The following is a 21,121-nucleotide window of genomic DNA, read 5'->3' as shown; positions in this document are numbered from 1 at the left end:
GAATACCAGTATTAGTCTTAATCCCCAGTATTAACATTAAAAATACATAACCAAATGTATTTAGAATGAAAAGAAGTGGAGCGCCTTGGTGGCTCAGTCGGTTAAGCGTCCGACTTTGTCTCAGGTCACGATCTTCCCGTATTTGAGTTCAAGTGCGCGTTGGGCTCTGTGCTGACAGCTCAGCTCAGAGCCTGGAACCTGCTTTGGGTTCTGTGTCTCCCTTTTTCTCTGCCCTTCCCCTGCTTATACTCTGTGTCTCTCTCTCTCAAAAATAAGTAAACATTAAAAAAAAAAAAATTTTTTTAGGGGCGCCTGGGTGGCGCAGTCGGTTAAGCATCCGACTTCAGCCAGGTCACGATCTCGCGGTCCGGGAGTTCGAGCCCCGCGTTGGGCTCTGGGCTGATGGCTCAGAGCCTGGAGCCTGTTTCCAATTCTGTGTCTCCCTCTCTCTCTGCCCCTCCCCCGTTCATGCTCTGTCTCTCTCTGTCCCAAAAATAAATAAACGTTAAAAAAAAAAAAATAAAAAAAAAATAATAAAAAAAAATTTTTTAGAATGAAAAGAAGTGGAGAGGCAAAAGGAAGATGATGTCCACATTTAAGAGGTAGAACCAGATGGAAACTCAATGGTCTTGACTCCCACCTAGAAAACTGACTGTCCCTTGGAACTGAGTTGTCAGAAATCGACACCTTTGATCAACTGTAATTATGTAGGAGGGAGGGGAGAAAAGAAATGGAGAAAGAGGAATGTCGAAGGCAGGGTATCATTTTTTTTTTTTTTTCCTGCCAGCATCACTTAGGGTGTATGCAACTTTAAGCACAAAGACAAAAGTCACTCCTCTATTGATTTTAAAAACAAAGGATGAAGTTGGTGGCAGATAAACTCATCCACAGTTGTGGTATTTGGAAAACATATTAGCAATTACATGAAAAGATAATCATCTATAAACTGTTTTTTTTTTCTTTTTGTGTATATGTGATGTATAATAATATGCCTTAATTATGAGTTTATTTGCCACATGTCTTAGCCTGTTTAATTTCTGAATCTCACTCTTATAAGCATTTTGTTTTCCTTTTTTTTTTTTTTTTTCAGTTAATGGCACCAAATTCATCCTGGTTAAAATAAAAATATGAGAGATTTTACATAGTCCATTTTAGGAATTGTATCAAAGCTAGATAATAGTTTTTCTTACAAAGTTTAAGAATGAAAATAATAGAGAATTTATTTTATAAGTTATATTATACAAATTAAATTAAATTGATATGAATATATATTTTCAGGTTAAGTATTAGTAATTTTCTCCATTATATGATTGTTTTAATGAAGAAAGTAAACGTGAACTAAATAAAGTCATAAGTAGTTTTTGAATATGTTTTCAAACAAAAACAAAGTATTTCTTTTTCCCCCAGATGCAGGATCAGGATCTGGAGATGGAGGTAAGAGTTACCTTTTTATATATTTGAAGACTTACCTGTAGATATTATTTATGGGTATTAACTTATGTATTTGCCATTACAGATGTCTGATACAAATTCATCTTTTTCATTTTAGGAAAAGGGAAAACAAAGTATCATTCTACTTATTACATAAATGTGTATACATGCAAATATTTTGATATACTTATGAATCATACTTAAGAACATCTCATCTAATCTTTCTTGTTCATTCATTTGTTTGTGCCTGAGTTATCTTTAAGAGAGATATGCATTTCAAAAATTCCTAAAGGAAGCCTCCAAGAACATTTAGCAGGGCAGAAAGAACTCATGAGAAAATTACTTAAATATTGAGATTTTAAAATATATAATATTGTCCTAAAATACCAGGTATTGGGATTAACACATACATAACTATCATGTAAACAAGATCTTATTTATCACATCAATAATTTGAAACTGAAGGAGCTTTAGTTCATAAAAAAAGGTAAAAAAGAGAAACAAAGTATAAGCCCATGAAAATAAGATATTAGGTTTACTTCTTTGGCTAAATTAATCTCTATTATTTTTACTAATGTAAGACGTGTTTTCATTATTAAATTATGTGTTTAAGGAAGTATGCAAAAGAGAGGTGGAAACTTTTAAATTGGATCTGATGTCAAATAAGCCTTTATTTATGAATTGAATATTCACTGTAAATATCCCAAAATGTTTTTTTCAAATGAAATCCAAACAAAATTCCACCTTTATGGACAACAAGAAAAAAAAAAAGTTAGGTATAATTTCAATAAGAATAATAAAAAGAGAATGTATAAAAACATACATTCTTGAGGCCTTGCTTAAGCTGTATAAAATGATCAAATGTATGATTCCAAGTCAATTTTAGTGTTTAAATGCAGAATTTGATGAAAGATAAAGAAAAGAAGGCCTTGGGTTCAAGAAAGATCTAACTTATCACACTATCTAGTTTGGGTAATACTTCAAAGATTTATCAAGTTGCTTTACGTAATGAAAGTCTTATTAGTTTAAGTAATACCCGGAGAACACAATTACAGCAAAATATTGGAGAGCAATTTTTCCCATAAAGGGTAAAACTGAACAGAAGTCAAGATTTAGTACCATGAGAGCGTTAAGATGTATTTAATGTCACATGACATTGAACAGTCATTGGATGTTAGGACAGTCTCTCACTACTTCTAAGAAATTGTTTTCCTGCCAGCCTCTCTGGCTGATTAATATAGTGTTCCTAAGAAAGCTTCTCTAATTATTTGGAAAGAAGAGCTTAGAACAAATTAAATAGTAAAGAGAAAAAGAAAGGAAAAAGTTGCTTGAGTAGATATTTCACCATTAGAATATTAAGGAATTAATCAGTTTTAAAAGTGTTGCTTTTGGAAGGAAGTAGTTCGTATGCAAAATTCTGTTTATTTCCCAGCTATATTTAGTCTTTATATATAGATTACCTACTTTTGCAGATAATTACGTTGAGTTTCGACTGTTCCACTGTTCATGCAACAAGTCTTGTTAATTTTTTTACATCTTTAAAAACAACAAACTCGGGGCGCCTGGTTGGCTCAGTCGGTTAAGTGGCTGACTGCAGTTCAGGTCATGATCTTGTGGGGTCCATGAGTTCTAGCCTGCGTTAGGCTCTGTGTTGACAGCTCGGAGCCTGAAGCCTGCTTCAGACTCTGTGACTCCCACGTCTCTGCCCCTCCCCCACTCACACTCTGTCTCTCAAAAATGAATAAATGTTAAGAAAAAATTTAAAAACAAAACAAACCGGACCACAGAAAATCTTCATTGCTCTTTCTGTTAAAATGCCACAATATACTTTTTTCCATTTGAGTCCCCTATCATATCACACATCATTTCTTCATTTTAATTTATTTCTTAAGAAGACATGGTTTATGTTTCTGATGGTGGATTCCAGCTTTCATTCATTGTAATTAGCTCATGCATGTGGAAGTGAGGTCAACATCACTCTTCCCTGTTTCAGTCCATATTGAGATCTTTGGTTCAGTGTGTTATCCAGTGATCTAAATAAGGTAGTATGTTTTAGGAAATAATTTCGATGCCGTGAATATGATGTTTATAACTTGAATTTTGTACATTATTTAGAAACCACTCTCCTTTTCTTATTTTCATCTCCTTTTTGCTTTTTACTCTTCCTTTCAATTATTTGTGCTTTATAGTAACTTTGAGGGGAAAAAAACAAAGCAACTTCTTAAAAGATAATTGTTTTATAAAAAAGAAAGGACATATAACCCATTTAATTGTGAGTTGTACTCTTTTTTTCAATAGTTGTTGTTCTGAAAGTTGTGGTATTGAGTATTTACTCTGTGAAAACTATTTTTTTAAATCAAAGACCAAACATTTTTTTAAACTAAATTACTTTTTTTTTCTAGTCTTTGTCTTACTTTGCTCTGAAATACTAATAGTTTTAATTTTCTTTAATTTTTTTACTGTACTACAAGGTACCAAAAAAGCTGAGTTAATTAAACCTAAAGACCTAGTTTAGGGTAACCTGAACAATTCCAATCCACATATCCATTGGATTGTACATAAAATATATTTGATTCACTACCCCTGCTATTAAAGAAGATAGTCTTGCCTCTGTATTCTGTCAGAGTTCCTGTTACCAAGCATCAGAGGAGCCAGAATCCGTTTCCTTTGAATTAACCAGAAGTGATTAAATGACCTGTGATTGTTTGGTTAATCCATCAATCCTAGCTAGTGATTGTTCTAACAGGTCTCCATAGGATATATTCTCAATAATGTGTATTTAGTTAATAATTGGGGCATATTTGCAAGCACTTTGTATGGTTAATGATTATTTTTCTAATTTCTTTTAACAAAAGTTAATATAATTCCCAACTGGAATGCATTGATCTGAATAAAGAAGTGAACAGATTTATTTGCAAAAACACGTTGTATGTGTAGCTATTATAAATGATATCATGAAACCTCCAAATCCAAAATCACTTCAAAATACATAAATTTTTATTTTTTTTAAGATTTTCCTGTATTTTTTTTTTAATTTTTTTTTTCAACGTTTATTTATTTTTTGGGGGACAGAGAGAGACAGAGCATGAACGGAGGAGGGGCAGAGAGAGAGGGAGACACAGAATCGGAAACAGGCTCCAGGCTCTGAGCCATCAGCCCAGAGCCTGACGCGGGGCTCGAACTCACGGACCGCGAGATCGTGACCTGGCTGAAGTCGGACGCTTAACCGACTGCGCCACCCAGGCGCCCCAAGATTTTCCTGTATTTTTTAAATTAATGAATTTTATATTAGCAATGAAGGTTAGAACTAATTACCTTAAAATAACTTAAGTTTAACCCATTTGCACAAGGGCATATCTGTCATTTACTACATTTGAGGGAACATTTTTACCACAATATGAAAGCAATATAAAGGTTTCATGACATTAGTATACATTTTATAGGGAATTTTAAAAATTTTAACTATTGATCTATTTATTCAGATGAAACAGTTCAAAGGGCTAACTTTACTCAGGTAAAACATGTTTACTAATCTCCAACATGATCTGCAAATATGCGTTCATTTATAAAAGTAACTTACAGTGTAATAGGAAACACTGCATACAAATCTTAAAGGTTGGGTTTTCCCATGCCGGTGACTGTGTCCTTTTAGTGTTCAAGAAAACTCACTAATGCAAAGAATAATTTTGTATTATTTGTTTTGAACAAATGATGAAACAGTTCAAAGGGCTAACTTTACTCAGGTAAAACATGTTTACTAATCTCCAACATGATCTGCAAATATGCGTTCATTTATAAAAGTAACTTACAGTGTAATAGGAAACACTGCATACAAATCTTAAAGGTTGGGTTTTCCCATGCCGGTGACTGTGTCCTTTTAGTGTTCAAGAAAACTCACTAATGCAAAGAATAATTTTGTATTATTTGTTTTGAACATAAAACTTGCTGCTTATGGAATTCTGTTTTCAGACAAAAAGTTGGAAATGCATCTACCTCAAATACCCTTTTTGGATAGTCTCACACTTGAAAAAAAAAAATCAGGATAAACTACAATTAACTATAAATGTGTCCTATAGGAAGGTAATGTGTGGTAACGTGTGGACCAAAGTCCAAAGAATTTAAGATCGTAGCTGAAAGAAAAGGGTTGGCGTTTCAAGTACTTATATATATGGAGATTTAATGTTGTAAATAAGAAAACGGGTGTGTGTAGGAGGGATAATAATATCTTATCCTCCCACAGACTTCCTTAAGCAACAAATACTGCAGTAAGAAAAAAAGTATTAAAGAAACCTCCTCTTAAAATCCAGGGGTGTGTGGGTGGTTAAAGAATAATTTTTAACCCCTGCTTTTCTCTCAAAGCCTTTTAGTCATATTATAAAGACCAAGCCATGAATATTTTCCTTTATTCTCTTAAAAATATTTCTGGATTTACTGGATTTTTGATAGATTTCTGGAAATAAAAAATAATTCTGGTAAAATTATTTTTTAACTGGTTAAAAATATTTTAACTATTAAAAGAAGTATAAATGTATTATCCTGCTGTAGGTCTTGAAAACTCCACAAGTAAATTTTAATAACATCTTATGGGAAGTTGTATGATAATATCTGTAGAAATCAAATGTTTCTAAGGTTAGATACAGTTGGGTGTACTTTCATTTTGTGAGGTAAAATGAAGCACTGGGCCTATTTATACAACTTATATAATTACATAGATTCAAAAAAATCACTTAAGAGATGAATATCAGATACGTATAGTAACAAATCAAGTTTACATCCATGACTAGTATCAAGACTGATTTTTAATATCCAGGCAATTGTTGAGATAACTTTACTGTATGAAACCAGTTATGATATATTTTTATTTAATGCAAAGTTGCCCTGTGAAAATGAACTTTGTATGGTATTACTCAGATATCTAAAATTAGGATGTTTACTGTTTATACATTTTGGGTTGAGCAAGAGGTGTTTACAGTGCAACAAATTTTAGACCCTAGGCTGCTATTTCTGATTAATGTGGATTGCCAAAAATGGGGAAACAGTATTGTAAGAAGTTTGAGAACTTAAAAATTGTTTTTTAAAAATCGTTATGTTTCTAATATGAATTTGAGGATACTCAGGAATTTGGTTGAATTGAACAAGCCTGACAGAACCTAGGTGTTGTGGCAAGGTTTCTGCAGCTGTAACAATGAATATGACACAGGTTTTTTTTTTTTTTTTTACTCAAAAGGAGATTACATGTAAATTCTCTTCTTAGCACACAATGGGAAAAATTATGATTCTAATTATCAAAAGAAAAATAATCCCCTGCAGAAATAAAATGTTAAATATACTGTAAATAACAAGGAATTGAATATTCATTCCATAAAATGTTCTTGTATAAGGCGAAGAAATTTTTCTCTTCCGTGTTGCTGTACACGTTCCCTTTCCTGACCTCGATTTGTGTCTTCTCTGCTTCACTGGCATGGTCAAGTTCCAGCAAACACAATATGCCTCACCATGCATTTTCTCCATGACAGCCAAAATCTGACGGGCATCACTTGTAAGCAGCTTCAGCTTAAATACTGATTCAATAAAGAAATTCTATCATGTATGCAAGGGCTGAGATTCTTTCAGGGCAATACACAGGGGGAGAAAGTGGAAACTTTCCTCACTTCTGTTGTCCTATGCCTGAGAGCTGCTCTTTTGCCTGGAGATGGGCGTATAGCCATCTGAACTGCAACTGAAATCTTATCCCAGCTTTTCCTGGGCTGTAATCCATTGTGCTTTCTCTTCATCTCAAAGAAAAGCAATATTGCAATGGAGTAATGAAATAGAGGTAGAATGAATGAGGAACACGTAATGGATAATAAAATTGGAAAAAATACGAAAAGCAAACAGAAGAGGGGAACAAAGTGAGAATGATGGAAAATGAAGAAGGAGGAGAAAGGAACCTTTGTTATCAACTTGGCTATACTTTGTTTTCAACCTGATTACCATCTTAAACATAAAAATAACTTTTCACCCCAGTAGAATAGTAAGAGTTGTCTGAATTTCTAGAGAAGATTGCTTGAGAATGTGAAATGGATGCTACCAACTTTTGTCTGAATCATCTGTATGGGTTTAAAAAAAAAAACCTAGGAAAAGAAATGCAATCATTGTGTGTAGGGTGATAGAAATGCTTTGGATTACAAATCAGAAGATATGTATTCTAAATTTTTAATTGGCTTGAAGGCTGCCTATTTGATTTTTACCCTCGTCTCCTTGGAGAATCATTTATCTTATCAGTAAAAGAGAATAATATCTACTTATAGGAAAGATGATTATAACAAACTAATGCAAGGAACTTTGAACTCCAAAAAATTAAAAGTGAAATTAAAAGAATATATATTACCTTTGCTCTTTATTCCCATTTATTCTAAGAATATAATTTCTCTGAAGAGTTTAATTAGAAGTTTGAATCTTTTAATCAGTTATTTTTAAATCCACGGTTGAAAGTATTGATGCCGAGATAATGAGAAGAACCCCACGAATCCCATCACAGTTTTCAGTATTTGGAAGAGGCAGCTTGCTCCATACCTTCAGGGGAAGTAAAATGAGGGTTGATGTCAGAAGAACTGGACTTACGCAAGATAGACAAGAAATGAGGAATAATGTTTAAAATTTCAGAACAATAAATAATTGCTCTTGAAACTAAAATGGCAGGCATATTGCCTCCACAGAAAACCAAAAAAGAAGAAATGACATGGATTCACAATATAGAGAATTCAGTACACTTACAAGGAAGAATGTGCATTAGGGTTCCAAGCATTGAGAAGTTTTTCCAAGACTTGAGCTTCTTAGAAAGAAATTCTTTTAAAATAGGTGGAAAGATTTGATTATAGTCCCACTTGATGTCAGAGCATACTTAGATAAATCTGTAAGGATGCTGATACTTAATACGTAATTATTTGGGTTTTTTAAATTTATTTTTTGTTTATTTTGAGAGAGAGGATGTCTGAGCAGGGGAGGGAGAGAGGGAGAGAGAATCCCAGTCAGGCTCCATGGTGTCAGCACAGAGCCCGATGTAGGGCTCAATCTCACGGACTGGGAGATCATGACTTGAGTCAAAATCAGGAGTCTGAGGCTTAACTGACTGAGCCACCCAGGTGCCCTTATAATTATTTGTAAAACATTCCATGGTTTATAAAAAGCACTAAAATAACATTAATTTATTTATCCACAATAATAGCCTTTGGATGTGTGAATGATGACCATGAAGGATAAACAGCTTATCCTCAAACCCAAAAACGGTGCATATGATAACCAAGTCAGTCCTTGAACTCCAAGAATGAAGGAAACTGTAGTGGCACAACTATACCTCTTGCGGTAGCTGTTTATAACAACTACACCAGACCCCATACTCTGTGGTTTATGTAAATCATAAATGCTATCAACACTCATATATGATTTCATTATCCCATCTTCTTACTCCCTTCTCACTCCCATTTTTATTTCTGAATTCATCTGTTCTATTCAACCTAGTACCCAAACGACTATGGGTTTTTGTTGTCTGTTATCTAAGTTAATCATACTCCAAGTCCATGGCACATTATGATTGCCACTTATTCTCCTCTATTCATTTTCTCCTTCATCCCCCATCCCTAATCCCATTCCTTTTTGTCCCCTAAGTATTCACTGTAAGGTATTCAGTATACTTTAAATTATTGTTGGTGGTAGGGGGCAGTATGGATATTTGTGTAGCAGCAGGAAGTAATGATTAAAAACACAGGTTCTGGGGTTGCCTGCATGGCTCAGTTGGTTAAGCGTTCAATCCTTGATTTCAGCTCAGGTCATGATCTCATGGTTCATGAGTTCAAGCCCCGTGTCAGGCTCTACACTGACAGCATGGAGCCTGCTTGGGATTCTCTCTCTCTCTTTCTGTCTGCCCCTCCAGCGCTTATGCTCTCTCCCTCTTTCTCTCTCTCTCAAAATAAATAAATAAACATTAAAAAGAATACATACATACATACATACATACACACACAGGTTCTGGATTTAGAGCCTGTAGGTTTGATCCCATCTCCACCACTTTCTAGCAATGTGACCGTGGGCAGGTTACTTAGACTCTGTTTTTAGTTTCTTCATCTGTGATCCTGGCAGGGTTTCCGAAGAAGTAGACCTTGAGGTTGAGATCTGTGCATTCAAAGTTTACTGAGTAGTAGTCTCAGGATCAACATCTGTGCAAGGGAGGAAAGTAGGACTGGGCAGAGGGAGAAGCTGAACTGGTGCAGTTTAAAAAAAGCCACAGCAATGTTCCTACAGAGCTCTTAAGATGGGAGGGCCCCTATTAATTGTACTGAATCAGAACAAATGGGGCTGACCTTCACATCCCTCCATTGATACCCACTGATGTGGGCAACCCCAAAGAGGGAGTGTTGCCTTGGGCCAGGTGGCTCTCTTCTTCTGCACAATAGACCAGGAAAGAGACTCGGCAATGAGCTGTCTGTATGCAACACTCCCCAATAGCTGAGAAGGGGAAAATGTGAATATTGCACCCTGGCCTCCTTTATGATCTTTAAAATTTAAAACAAAGGGAAAAAACAGGCAAAATTTCCTATCTTGTAGAGCTTATTTCTTGTGAAGAGACCCAAACAGTAAACAAATAAACAAAGGAAAATATAGATTGTCACATGCTAATGACTTCTATGGAGGGGGAAAAATGGGATAAGGAAAGGTTGGGGGAGGGGTGCTGCTAGTTAGCACGGGATGATCCAGAAGGGCTGGACAAAGATAAGGAGGAAATGAAGGAGCAAACCTTGCAGATAAGCAAAGGGAGGGCATTCCAGGATAAGTGCAAAGCGTACTTGGGTGATCCAAGAAGATCAAGGATGCTAGTTGAACTAAAGCAGGGGAGAGGGTGCTTGGAGTTGAGGAAAGGAGGTGGGGGTGAGCCTGTAGACCTTCCTACAAGGTTTGGCTCTTTCTGTGAGTGAACTGGAAGCCGTGATCTGACTGCTGATTTTGTAAGATGTGTGTTGAGAATGCACTGTGTTGAAGTAAGGGAGGAAGTGGGGAAGAAAAGAGATAACGTTCTTTTGTCTGGTGGCTGTTGATTTGCAGGAATCTGTGGTATATTTTCTAAAGTATCTCTTGTTTGTCTTAGATCTATCAGTTGGCTACCTATCTGAGGGACATTGTCTGTGGTCCTTTATTGAACAGATACTCTAGGTTTTGCTATAGTCTAATCCATTTTTTTCTCTTAAGGTACTTCTTATTTGGGGTTTTATTTAAGATGTCCTTCTTCTGTTTTGATATTTTTAAGCAAGCAGAAAATTTCACTTGTCACCAACACATAGGAATCCCTCTGTATGCCACAGTGCATGCCAAATTGCACAGAATTGGTTTCAAACTTGGATTTGAAAATATAGCTTTTTTTTTTTCACCATACTAAATGTTCAATACATATTGTAGCATATGATTTTCCATGTGTACTTAACAAAGAGCAATTTCATTTTCTCTGGTAAATTACACAGTTGTTATAACTCTGGAATAGAGAAAAATCCAGGAATAAATAGAAAACAATGTTTAAATAATGTTAGCATCCTGGCTCAATGAGTCAAACCAAAAGAATTATTCCAGAGCTTGTCAGTTAGTAAACGGGTTCTGAAAAATCTTTTAGTTTTGTATTCCTTGCTGATCTCTTTGAGAAGAATAATAGGGGAACTAACCGGATTTTAAATAAGGTCTGATGCTTCCAAAAACCTGTTCTACAGATGGATCATTTAAGCTGAATCCAGTCCTAATTAAATATTTCTTATAACCTTAATCTTTCCCCCAATTTTCTCATTTTCCAGCTGCTTTTCTCACTCCTTAATCCCATAGTTTGGCTGAATCGGTGGCTGTTTTGTCATTACCTTCTTTGGGTAAAGGCCACAAACAGAAAACTCATTATTATGAAATCAGTTAAAGAGGAAACCCATTTTTATGATGGCTTCTATGTAAAACTGATGTGCTCTGCACATATTTGTTCCTGGCAAAATTGAGAAATTTCTCATGATCTTGTAAGCACTAAATTAGGACAAGAGTCATTCCAGATACACTGACTGTCCTCTCCGGAGACCATAGCACTAACAGGAAAAGCATGACCTTTGGCAAGTAGAATTTCTGACACATCGATATTAGTGGTATTGGTGGAAACTTGGTGAAAAAATATGTTGAGCTAGAGAGCGTCATCTTTTCTCAACCCTTCGAGCTTTGTGATGCCTTTTGAGATTTTAAGGGTTGGAGAGTTTACAATGTTGAGGACTTATTCAGTTGCTCAAAAGACAACCATAATAGCAGCTTGGATGTGGTTGTCTTTGAAAGTAGGTGTTATTTTTAAATATAATTAAAGAGAAACACAGCTGGCAGTTTAGAAAAAGAAGGGAATTAGTAGTAAAGTTATTATACTGCATCTTAAATGGTGGGATGGTATGAAATGGTTATATTCTGGAAGCTCACACTCTCACTGCTTTTGAGGTCCATGCTGTCCAATGTTCAGACATTGATTAGAAAACTCCCTTGGCCTTTCACTAAGAGAGAGCTCCTGTATGCCGAGCTGTGCTTTGAAATGGAATGTGGCAGAGTTATAAAGCCAGTCCAGTCCTATAAATCAGCATGCTCTGTGGATTTTCCATTGTGGACAGTTCTCAAATCTATATCTCCAGACCATCCACCAATCCCCTATTTCAATCCCTAGGCATTCCTCGTCTATAACGTTGAAAAAAAGCCTCCTAACAGGTCTCCCTGCTTTCAGTCTTGTCATCCTAATTTTTTTCTTACTCACACAGTCAGAATGATTTATATTAAACACTTCTCTGAGCATATCATTGCCCTGCTTACAACCCAACAATGGCTGTCCATCTTCCTTAGAATTAAAGTCAGTCTTCTAGTAGGAGAAACAAAGACCTCCAGAATTAGTCCAGTACCTGCCTCTCTATACTCATCACTAGTCTTCTTCACCTCAGACTTGCCACTCCAGTATACCTTTTCATTGACAGTAGTTCATTGGGATACAACACAATTGATTTCGTGCCTTTTTGCTTTGCTCATGCTCTTCATTCTTCCCCATGCTTTTGCCTAAATATTAGTCACCTTCCAAGACTAAATCAGGGATCAGACTCTACAGGAAGATTTCCTTCGATCTCCTGATTGGTCTAAATACCTCTCACCGATTCTCCTTTGTATCATCAAACTAATTCGTTGAAATAATCTGTTTGTATATTTGTCTGGAGGTAATTGTTATTAACACTCTTATATACACAGGCCACAAGACCTGGTGCTTAGTAGGATCTCATTAAATATTTCCTCGGCTGAACTAAGGCTCTGACACTAACAGAAAACAAGTGTGCTTGAATTTCAAAATGTTTCCTTCGCATTTGCAAACTACAGCTTAAATTATTTGAAATCCAAAATAAAAGTTGAATGTGAAGGGCTTTATGTACTGAAAAAACCTGTAGAATTATCTTAATTTCATAGAAGAGGACTGAAAAACAACAAACCCCAAAATTAGAGCATGCCCCATCCCACCAAGAACAGGCGAGAAGATGATATTCATAAACCTAAACCAGCTTCAAAATTAAGCACCCACTTATATATCCTTATGTGTACAAAACTCAAAGAAAATAAAGGTAACCAAAGAGAATTCTGGCAAAAATAGGCTGCAAGCTTAATCTGAAAGGCTTTTTTCCATTGCCTTTTCTTTGTTTTTGAAGAGCATCAACTGATACTAGTATATCAACGTGTTCACTTGTGATTTACCTCATTCTCCTAAAAGTCGTGTGTGAGAAAAAAAAAAAAATTGAAGTTATTTTAGGATTCTAGTTAGTTAGTTTGTAGGTAATTGAGGTAATTTTACCCTATGTGAGTACTTTATTTCACATCCAAATTACTTATTAAAATACCAAATGACTTTGGCCAGAGAACAGAATCATTTGGAAATCCACTTGATGCTTTCATTTATTTGACATTGAACTAGTGAAAAAAGCCTGTCTTTTCTGAGTTTTCAAGGAATTACAATGATTACCCCACATAAAATGTACTTTAGCATCAAAGAATATTACGTGCAAAATAGAACACTGGGTATTTGTTCCTTCCATCTAGAAAGCTTCTTAACCTAATGAAATAAAAGCGGGACTCTGTGAGCTTCAGCTGTTATGAGATATGCAGCAATATAGGGAAGAGGAAAAAGGAGCCTCCACGTGATGCCACGAAGATTCTAGAGCAATGATTTTAGAGTATGTCACCTCACTGTTTGAGACTGAAAGTGAAGATACTACCAGCAGAATTCCCCAGAACTGTGCCTGGCATGTAGTTAGGCACTTAATAAATATTGGATAAAATAATGGGTGGATAAATGAGCTGACTGGGCAATGATATCCACTCCTACCATAGCAATTAATTGATGTGTATATGAATACGGACTGATGTGCATGTGAATAGAGACATCGTTCCTTAAGAAATGAGAAGAGAGTGATTATATTTATTTTATCAACTCCAAGCCACACCCCTCACCCCACCCTTTCCACCCCATCTATTCCCCCCCCATCCATGAAATAGGAACAATGTGCTAATGCTGTGCTCAGATATAAAAGAACAGATTTGTGAGGGATAAAAAGGAGAGTTTGGAGGAACAAGGCAGGAGGGCAGTCTGATGAGAGAGAAAAGGATGTTCCAATGCAAAATTTCAGAAGAGAGGAGAAAGCAGCGAGGTTTAATATTTTGTAGAAATAGACTTTTAGTGTCCAAGTAAGAAACAAAACAGGTGGAATTTTAAATAGACTGGGTAGACTATTGTTGCTTATAGGTTCCGACTTTTAACATCTCTTTGCATTATTAACCCAAACGATATTTACTCATTTAATGCACTTCCCTCCTCGATTGTTTCTGTACTCCCTACACATTTGTTTTGAGAAGAAACCGAGAAAAATGTGTCACAGGCATAGATTTTCTTCCTAACTCTACCACATATACATTTTCCTTTCCATCTAAAATAGCACTCAATGCTGCCGGCACATATTTCATTAGGAAAAAATCAGTTTCATTCTGGCCAGACAAGACAAAGGTGGAAATCAATGTTTAATACTGCTGAGTAGGAGAGCTGAAACCTTCCCCTCCGCTGGAATTTCTGAAAATGTGTTCTGTGGAACTTGAATGCTTCAAGATGCTATTATACCAGAGTCTCCAGGTAAGTGAGATTGGGAAATGCAGTATATTTTCGTTCCTTTTGAAGAGTCACATATTGGATGACGACCTTGTTTCCGTTTGCCCGAGACTTTTCTAGTTTTTTTTTTAAAGATTTTATTTTTAAGTAATCTCCACACACAGCGTGGGCTCGAACTCACAACCCCGAGATCAAGAGTTGCACACTCCAACAACGCAGCCAGCCAGGCGCCCCGAGACTTTTCCAGCTTTAGCACAGAAAATTCAGCAAACTCCTCAGCCTTGTTAAAAGTGGGACCATTGAGCACCTTAGTCACATGCAAAAGACTGAAATATCTTCCAGTGAGAAGCAGGTTAAATTCTGTTTAAACCATGTTTTTCAAGAACTCCTGACCATGAAACATTTTTCTTAAACAAAGGTATTAAAAATCAAAGGACTTGGTCATCTGTGGTACACCTTGAACTCCAAATGATTGGCTGGATGAATTTATGAAAGGGACTTCTGTTATACTCAAGGAAGTATTGGGTTCAACAAAGAATTTTTTCTGAATTTCAGAGATATTTTTCTCACTTTTTCTAAGTAGTTTTTAGCTCTAAATATCCGAGAATTAAAAAGTACTATTTCTGACATTTCTAGCACACGGTATTTACTGATAATGCTGAGGGAGCATTTCTTTTGACAAAGTTCCTAATTTTTGTACCTCTGGGACAAGGCCAAGCAGACGAAAAATTCAATAGCTGCATACTACTCCCGGAACTTCCTGGAATGATAAGGAATAGACAGAAAAGTGCTTCAAATAGGGTGTGATTTTTAGGTATGCTGCTTTCCAACTGAGTAATAGGAACTGATAAAGACACATCGGTGCTAATTTACAAAGATGTGTGTATGTATAGTTACATAAGCCACTAACATTCATATAGCTTCTCTTCTCTAATAATTAAGCCGAGTGTAACACTCTAAAGACTAATACTTTTATTAACAAACTTAATGAATGCCTGCTATGTGTCAGGTTTTTATAGCCAAGCCGTAAATACTTACTATAACTGTTCAAGAAAAGCATATCAGCACCATTTTCCAATGAAGAAAATAAAAGACACAAAGTCTGAGTTACTTGTCCAGGACTGTGTAGTTAGTGGCACAGCCAGGGGCTTAAACTCAAGCCCCTGAAGGTCCTACTTGTCCGCTTTCTCTGCTGTTTCATGTGAAGTCTGCCATATATTTTAAAGTCAGGGATTTAAATTTAAAATCTATAATCTTTTATGTGAAAATATATTAAACATCTATGAATTTGAAAGGGAAGTAGCTGTGAAGTAGGAAATTTGCACTAATTGGGGAAACACCTATGCTATTTATTTTGTGTGATGTGACCTGGGCTTGGACTTCTTGGTGTGTGCACATGTGCATGCACAAACACACACACACACACACACACACACACACACACACACACACACAGATTTTTTATTCAAAGAATGTATTCCATGTGGTTTTTGATAACGTAGTACTTATCCATATATTATACTGTATATTCTCCTAGTATGGATAATATAGCATCATGCTATTATTATACTTTGTGCCAGCTGTGCTTTAGGTGTTTGGGATACAGAAGAAGTCCCTGTTAACATGAAGCCTAATTCTCAAGGGAAGAAACAGACATAAAATAAGTAAATAAAGAGATAAGAACATTTCGTCGAGTGATCGTTTCTTTTAATAAAGTAAAGCAAAGTGATGTAATACAAAGTGACTGCGTTTTGTGGGAAGAGAGAGATTTGCACTGAACTCCTGAATTATAGAAAAGAAAGGTGCTCCAAGATCCAGAGGCAAGGCATTTGAAGCAAAGAAAGAGCAAATGTGAATGCTCTAAGGGAGATCTTAGTGAAATCCAGAAACAGGAAGAAACTAAGTATAGCTTGAACAAAACGATGAGCAGGAAGATGGGAAGCAGAGAGTGGAGAAGTGATAAGGAATTGGATTGTATTCATAATGTCAGGGGAAGCCTTAGAAAGGGAGTAATATAATCTGGCTTATATTTTTGAAAGACTACTCTCTGCTGTGTGGACAATGAATTGTAGATGAAATAAGAGAGGAAGCAAAGAAACCAGTACAAAGGATTATTGTGGCAGGACAGGTAAAGATGACCTTGACCTGGCCAGGGTAGTGGCAACAAAGATAAAGAGAAGGTGACAGATGTACTGGTGCCCCGTATTTACTCAAATCACTTTCCATCCCTTTCCATAATGATGCTGGTATGAGCAAAAGTGTTATATGCCAATGTAAAGAAGGATCTGGAAAGGGAAAGGAAAAAAGATAATCCCGTCACCTCATTTTGTAGTCCTCAAATTCTCCATTCACATTCCACATGAATGAAAAGAGAGCTTTACTTTAGGACATGAAAATGTTTCATAAAAAGTATCACTAAAACAACAACAACAAAAAGACTAAGCCCATGCATTGAGCCTATTATACTTATCTAAGGCAATTTTCTCAGACTTCAAGAGGAAAGCAGATTGATGTACTTTTGGGATTTTCAACCAGTGGCTTTTCAATAAAGCCTTCATATGATAATAGTGTTTTTGTTTTTCATTTACCATTTTTAATGTATACCACTTAAGCGTCACCACTGGTGTGGCAGTAAAAGGTAAAATATAAAACTACGCAGCTCTATAATTTGGCCTTTAAATGGCTTTATGTATTTATATTCTATGTAGGATATGTAACAGATTGTGATAACAGAATCCAATATAATCAAATTGCAGCCTTACGAATATAGCAAATATCATGAAACAGCTCCCTTCTGCTGACTCAAAGAGTGGGAGTTCCATTTCTTTCATTATATTTTTTCTGTAACAACTTATCACTAGCAACACCTTTGTGGCAGTTCCGCTCTGTCAATGCGAATGTCCCCACAGTAGCACTTTTACCTATATTTACCATGATTCTCACATTGAATTTTTTTTTCCTCTGGAGACAACTAATTTGAGTGTCTTGAAACATAAAACTTACGGCTTCCACTTGTAGTTTCCCAGTTCACATAGGTATATATTAGAGGTCACTTTCAAACGCAAAAAAAACAAAAACAAAAAAAAAAAAACCCAAAAAACAAAAAAATCCCAAGGCCCTCAGATAGACTTTGTTCGACCTCCATGCTGCTACCCTATTTTATTTCTCTAAAGCCTGTAGCCTCTCACGTCTGCTGTTATAGGGCAAAATGATACATGTGCTGCTAGAGAGATATATGAACACCACTACATTTAAACTCTGCTTGTCGGTATGTTGAAATGCAAATGCAGACACCAGAACATCCTGAGAGTGGCATCATTTAATTCACTCTCTCTCTCCTGTCCAGTCTTGGGTGGGGATTTAAAAGGTGCTGTTAAATATTTGTAAAGATGTCTTTGGCAGAGATTGTTTTTGAATGAGTATGGTTGTTTTTCTGTTTTGTTTTGTCTAGGGTGGTTATTTGATTTTTTTAAAACTTGTTTAGCTTCTCCTCCTCTTTAACCTTAAATTGTGATTCTGTTATACTCTGGAACTCACAGGGGTCACCCTTACTGGATTCATGAAGTGGGAATAGTGTTGTACCAGTAGGGGGAGCTCATACCATGCCTATATTGTGGGTTGTAGCAAAGTTTCTTCTGTAGGTTTGTACAGTTAGGGTGGAGCTATTTAAACTCTAAAGCCAACAAAGATCATGGATTGGAATAAAAGTTATTTACCCCAGTTGAAAAGTTGTAATTTGCTAAAATTGTCAATCTCAACTACGGTAAAAGTTTAGGTGACTTTGGTGGATGAATCTGCATGCCATGGTTGAATTTTTTCAGATAGCTAAAATGTGGGGCTTTAAGACATGTTAAAAGATTTCTTCCCTGTCATATGTGTACTTTCCTCCATAAGTAATAGACTCAACACCTAACGTGAAGGGTTTTTGTTTGTTAATGACTGTGGGTCAATGTAAACATAGCAGGTCCCAGATGAAAGTGACAGTGGATATAGGGTTGAATGGATACTGCTTTTACTTTTAGACTTGTTTTTCCTCATAAACGTGTCTTAAATAAGTTTACTAAGTTGGCGTCAAATATTGTCTGACAGTCACCGGGATCATTATTAGCTAACTTTCACCCAAATCACTGAGGACTCGGGGCTTGAAGCATCCTCCTCCCATTCTTTTTTCTTCCTCAAGGTTGTTATGGCCTTTGAGTTGTCAGCACCTTTCAAAATACTCTCTGCAATTTTAGGCTCTCTAATATGGTGGACGTTGAGCACTTTGTTGCGAATGTAGTTTTTTTCTTCTCCCCCAGTATTTAATGTGTTCACAGGAGATGCTCATTTCTTACACTTTATTGAGCATCCATTTAACACCAGGCACTGAAGGAGAGACCCAAGGTTAAAAAATAAAAATGAACAAGACTGACTTCTCCCCACAACGAACTGATGATCTGGGCAATCCAGCACTAGCGTGCTGGGAAAAGAGTGGTTCCAAAGCCAAGTTTTCTTCATCAGAAGAAAAGGACGCAGTCATTTTCAACCTAGTCTGAATGTTTGACTTTCAAATCATTTCTCACTCAAGCCACTTGTCTAATTGCTTACATTATGTATAATAAATTTGAAAGTTTTTGCGTGTGAAAGTGCACAATGCCTACGTTTGGATGGACCTCACTTATGTAATCACTTCTGTCGTATAATTTTCACCCAGAGGAATGTGCTATTTCATTGGTAGAATCTGTGTGGAAACACTGGTGTGCAAGTGGCAGGATGGGAGACAGAGCAGAGAGGAATGTGAGGTGAAATGGGAAGAGGAGACTGGAAGGTGGAAGAATGTTCCCGGGCATTGGCTCTTGTTTCCTCAGGGTGAGCCCCACAATCATCTAGCAGTTTTCTAGCAATAAAATAGCTGTCCTATGGTCGATAAGCCTTTAGCATGACAGAGTGATGACCCTAGACTAGATTCTCAGATTTAAATACCTCCTTGATTCCCACAAAGCAAAAGCTCTTTTCTCCTATCTCCCTTCAAAATAGACTTTCTTCTTTCTGCTGTCAGTGTTACTACTGTGCAGTATTCCCACTTCAGTGCCTAATCGCCATGGCATCATTGCTGCTACAATGCCTTTCCCTGGTCTTCCCCCATTTCTTTTTCCATCTATTTTATGTTTCCTGACTTGGGTTTCCCTGAAAAAGCTGTTCTATAAGTATTGTCCGTCCTGCCTGAGCAGACTGATTATGGCGATGCGCAGAGGCTGCTCCTTGGGAAATGCTTGTAGCTTCAACTTCCAGGCCCCTTCTCGGCCTCCATATGTAATTGAGCATTTATAATATTGGGTTTTTTCTTAAAGGAGTTCCATTAAATGATATATATTCAGGCTCTACAGAAACGTGGATCTGTCTCTATGAGTTTTTAGTATTTAGATCTTTGGTTCACTTTTCAATTGTTGTGTTGTTATGTTGTTGTTTTGTGGTTCTGTAGGTAGGTTGTTGCTATGCCGGTTCTTTTCTTAATGAATGTTTTTAACTTGTTTATTTTTCTCCCAAGCGGCTTAGTCCAGAGTTGTGTCAGAAGACAGGTTTTCTAAGAAAATTTCATGGATCTTTCAACTATTTTTATAAAACATGGTATTTAAATCTCTAACACTAGATCTTATAATATAGATATCCTATGACTCAACAAAGTATACAACATTTAATATAATGTAACATATAACATATGTTAATATATAACATATAATATAACATGTAATATAGATATCCTATGATTCAACAAAGTATACAACATTTGAGCCAAATGGTGATATACACCATTTATATGATTCACCCAGAGACTCAAATTTCAGGATCAACAGTGACTTTGAAACGAGGCCCCTCGTGAAATCTACTGGATATTTAAATTCCATGCACCTCGACTTCCCCCCACCACACACACACACACACACACACACACACACACACATACACACACACACACGCACTCTTGCTCCAAAGATCTAAGGCTACCAAAATTTTAGAAGGCAGTTCCAACAACTGTCCTTCCTAGGCAGTAACATCACAGTGGAAAATTTCCTGAGAATACTAAGCTTCTGGCAGTCATAAAGTTTGTGTAACTCACTAAAGCAAATGGTGACCAAGTGATTCTTACTGCCCTTGTTACTTTTCACCATTAGCTGTGGTCTCAGAGAAAACTTAAGTTCATGTCCTTGATTTAGACTTTCCTGTCTAGAACTGATACGGCAAATGATTTTATTCATTAGTTAAACATTTTATGTCTGAGGCACTTGTTCTGGCGATATAGATGTGAAAAACAAACAATAATCATGTTAACATGGCAGTGACGTTTAATGGAGTAGGGCAATGAGGTGGGAGATATTGAAGGACGGAGAAAGCCTTTTTAATTATCTAGAGCATTTCCTTAAGGCAGATCCACAAACTTTCAATCCCAAGCAGTTAGAGTGGGCCATTGCTCAAAGGAACTGCTATGACAGTTCTTTGTATTACCAAATTTTATTATGTGTGGGGTCCATACAGAGGTGGAGCTATACAATG

At 36.3% G+C, this 21,121-nt stretch overlaps 1 protein-coding gene across 2 annotated transcripts in view; it reads left to right on the top strand.

Moving 5' to 3' along the window:
• TMEFF2 (transmembrane protein with EGF like and two follistatin like domains 2) overlaps window positions 1–21,121 on the top strand; it is a 232,658-nt gene that overhangs the window by 14,813 nt on the left and 196,724 nt on the right. For both annotated transcript variants that reach the window (XM_086719176.1, XM_086719175.1), the window contains exon 4: window positions 1,408–1,434. In XM_086719176.1, coding sequence (XP_086575302.1) covers window positions 1,408–1,434 — 27 coding nt within the window. The remainder of the gene's footprint in view (window positions 1–1,407; window positions 1,435–21,121) is intronic.

Source organism: Puma concolor, chromosome C1 (assembly GCF_028749965.1).
Source record: "Puma concolor isolate L17-30 chromosome C1, mPumCon1.1.hap2, whole genome shotgun sequence".
In the NCBI taxonomy this organism is placed as follows: domain Eukaryota; kingdom Metazoa; phylum Chordata; class Mammalia; order Carnivora; family Felidae; genus Puma; species Puma concolor.
This window is presented reverse-complemented; position numbering and strand designations above follow the sequence as displayed.